This window comes from Podarcis tiliguerta (assembly GCF_965153285.1).
Source record: "Podarcis tiliguerta genome assembly, chromosome: 4".
In the NCBI taxonomy this organism is placed as follows: domain Eukaryota; kingdom Metazoa; phylum Chordata; class Lepidosauria; order Squamata; family Lacertidae; genus Podarcis; species Podarcis tiliguerta.
The window spans coordinates 84,782,059-84,785,089 of NC_139537.1; the positions used below are offsets into that span (position 1 = coordinate 84,782,059).

The 3,031-nt window shown below is 42.6% G+C and overlaps 1 protein-coding gene across 1 annotated transcript; it reads left to right on the forward strand.

The window, feature by feature from the left end:
- Nucleotides 1-575: 575 nt before the first annotated feature.
- LOC310676581 (small ribosomal subunit protein eS12-like) lies at nt 576-1,069 on the forward strand. Its single transcript, XM_083438557.1, has one exon. The coding sequence runs from the start codon at nt 635-637 to the stop codon at nt 1,031-1,033; it is 399 nt and encodes a 132-aa protein (XP_083294683.1). The 5' UTR covers nt 576-634; the 3' UTR covers nt 1,034-1,069.
- The last annotated feature ends 1,962 nt before the right edge of the window (nt 1,070-3,031 follow it).

Consider the following 3,031-nt stretch of genomic DNA (forward strand, 5'->3'; position numbering starts at 1 on the left):
CCTTCATCAAAAGTGTTTTGTTTTAACCCCTTCCATCAGCTCCAGTGGATGAGAATTAACTATTTCAGCTGTGCCACTGATATAGTTCAGGGTCATTTTTCAGAGGTGGTGCTCAAGGAGTGAGCAGGGTTAGTATCCTGAGGACCATTGACATCTTCTGACACCTCACCAACATGCCCTGTTTGGAGGCACATTGTTGGAAAAGATGGCAGAACAGCATCAGTGGGAAATGTTCAAGCACCAATTTCAACCAGTGGGAGATGTCACCACCCTCTCTTCATGGTTAGAAAGGGAGGTCCACAGCATCAATGGTCCCTGATCTGCTCTCCTTGGGAAGTTAGGATTCCTCTTGTGGTACCATAATATCTTGCAAACCTTTGGATTTGGATTTGGGTTTGTTTTAAAAAGAAAAACAAACAAATGTGTGTGATCTTGTGCATCCAAGGGCCTCCCATTAGGCCACGATGCTATTAGTAGTGGGGAAAACGCAAATATATGACCAACACTAAGATGCACCTAATGGCAAATAGCAGCTGGAGGGGAGATAAGTTTATCAGAAGGAAATTGCCGCCTTTTCACCATCGGTTCGTGGAAGCTGTGAGCCACGCCCCGGGCGGGAGAGTCACCACCAACCATGGCCAAGGAAGGCATTGCTGCTGGAGGTGTAATGGATGTCAACACCGCCCTTCAAGAAGTGCTGAAGACCGCACTTATCCACGATGGCTTAGCCCGTGGAATTTGTGAAGCTGCCAAAGCCTTAGACAAACGCCAAGCCCACCTTTGTGTTCTCGCATCCAATTGTGATGAGCCCATGTATGTCAAACTGGTTGAAGCACTTTGTGCTGAACATCAAATCAACCTGATAAAGGTTGATGACAACAAGAAGCTGGGTGAATGGGTAGGTCTCTGCAAGATCGACAGAGAAGGAAAAGCCCGTAAAGTTGTGGGCTGCAGTTGTGTCGTTGTCAAAGACTATGGCAAGGAATCTCAGGCCAAAGATGTCATCGAAGATTACTTCAAGTGCAAGAAATGAACCAATAAAATATATTTGCGCCTGAAAAAAAAAAAAGAAGAAGAAGGAAATTGTCGCTCTTTGCTAAACTTTAAAAAATAATAATGTATGATCACAAATTTCTTATCATCATATCCTAGGGCCCTCAGCCTGATGCCCTCCAGATATTATAACCAACGGCTATGCTAGCTGGGGCACCAGGCTGAGGGAGGTTGTCCTAAGTGATTTTATGTCTATTTAATGAACCACATACAGAGAGGTATGGCAATAAGCAAAATAAATTCACTTTCTTAAGAGATATCACCCCCTGTTCTACTTGATGTGTGGAGGGGTTTTTGTTCAGGTACTTAGGAATCTGAAACACAGTGTTCCCAAATATAGATAAATATGTCTTCATACATCTATCCTGAATTCTATGCACACAGTAAAGTGTGTGTGTTTGGATGGGGCACGTCAACCTGGTGCTTTTTCATTGTAGCCATGTATCTGAAAAGAGCGTTGATTGACACTGAAAGTCACCCATCTCCCCTGGAAACCCTTTCTTTATTTGTGTGGATTGGTTGTGATCACATAAAGGCAAGGGAATTGCATTGCAATTATTCCTCAGGCAAAGACAAATCTTTCTGAAAACTAAAACTGTTCACTTCCTTGTGGAATTATGGATTTACAGGATTATATCTATCAGCATTTGTGATGAAATCTGAAGAATTAACACAAATCAAGCATGTAAGTGCTTTTTTGTGGGATTAGAGGAAAAAACCCTATATTAGAATGAAATTATGCATTGACTTCAATTGGTCTCATTAAATAAACTCCTTTGTGCAAATAGCTCCGCCTGATGCTTTCCCCAGGGGAAAAAAAGAGAGAAATAAGCAAGAGATTGAATTCTGCAGGAGCAAGCACAGCTCAAATTTAAAATGTATAAAGTCAGCCAGTGATCCAGCCGTGTAGATAAACTGTATGTTTGTCTTAGAGAAATCATAAATGTTGGAGACCATGCCTTGATCTGACCCAACTTTTATACAACTATCATAAAGAATAAGAAAGCTTTCATCTCCAATCTCTGCAAGACAGAAATGATGAGGATGACATCTGAAAAAAGCAAACCCATCAGGCACATGGATGCAAAATCCACCAGCTCCCTCCAACATACAGAAAACAGCTGCATGACAAATGGAATCACACCATTTACTTTAATTGAATGTAGGAGTTGATTTGCTAAACTGATGGCTCTTTAAGGGAAGGATAAGTTAAGATTGAATAAGAACATTCCCTCCCCCAAAGGTTTTAATTCTATAGTACAGGGATGTTGTTGTTTAGTCATTTAGTCATGTCTGACTCTTCGTGACCCCATGGACCAGAGCATACCAGGCACTCCTGTCTTCCACTGCCTCTCACAGTTTGGTCAAACTCATGCTGGTAGCTTCACGAACACTATCTAAGCATCTCGTCCTCTGTCGTCCCCTTCTCCTTGTGCCCTCCATCTTTCCCAACATCAGGGTCTTTTCCAGGGAGTCTTCTCTTCTCATGAGGTGGCCAAAGTATTGGAGCCTCAGCTTCATGATCTGTCCTTCCAGTGATTTCCTTAAGAATGGATAGGTTTGATCTTCTTGCAGTCCATGGGACTCTCAAGAGTCTCCTCCAGCACCATAATTCAAGTACAGGGCTAGGGAATCTTAAAACATGGGAGTCAAATGTGCCATCTTCATCATCCCCAGCTGCAATAAAACATGCTTTCTTTCCTATAACTGTCTCTAAAGTCACAACAGGCACTGTAACTCTTCAATGATTTGACTTCATCCCTGAAGGTACACTTTTTCATTGTCTCCCAAGACAGACAGATGCCAATCAAATGTGGCTCCTGAGAACTCTCGTTAGATGCATCCCAAGGCACTCCCCAGGCCACACACCCTCCTGATCCACACCCCTCATAGGTTCTGCTTCACACCCTCCTTTTAGTGTTGCCATATGTCTTCTTTTTCCAGGAAACACCCACTTTTTCAGGTGTATGTAAAATGA

Coding starts and splice junctions, on each gene's coding strand:
- LOC310676581 (XM_083438557.1), top strand. CDS start 635: ATGGCCAAGGAAGGCATTGCTGCTGGAGGTGTAATGGATGTCAACACC.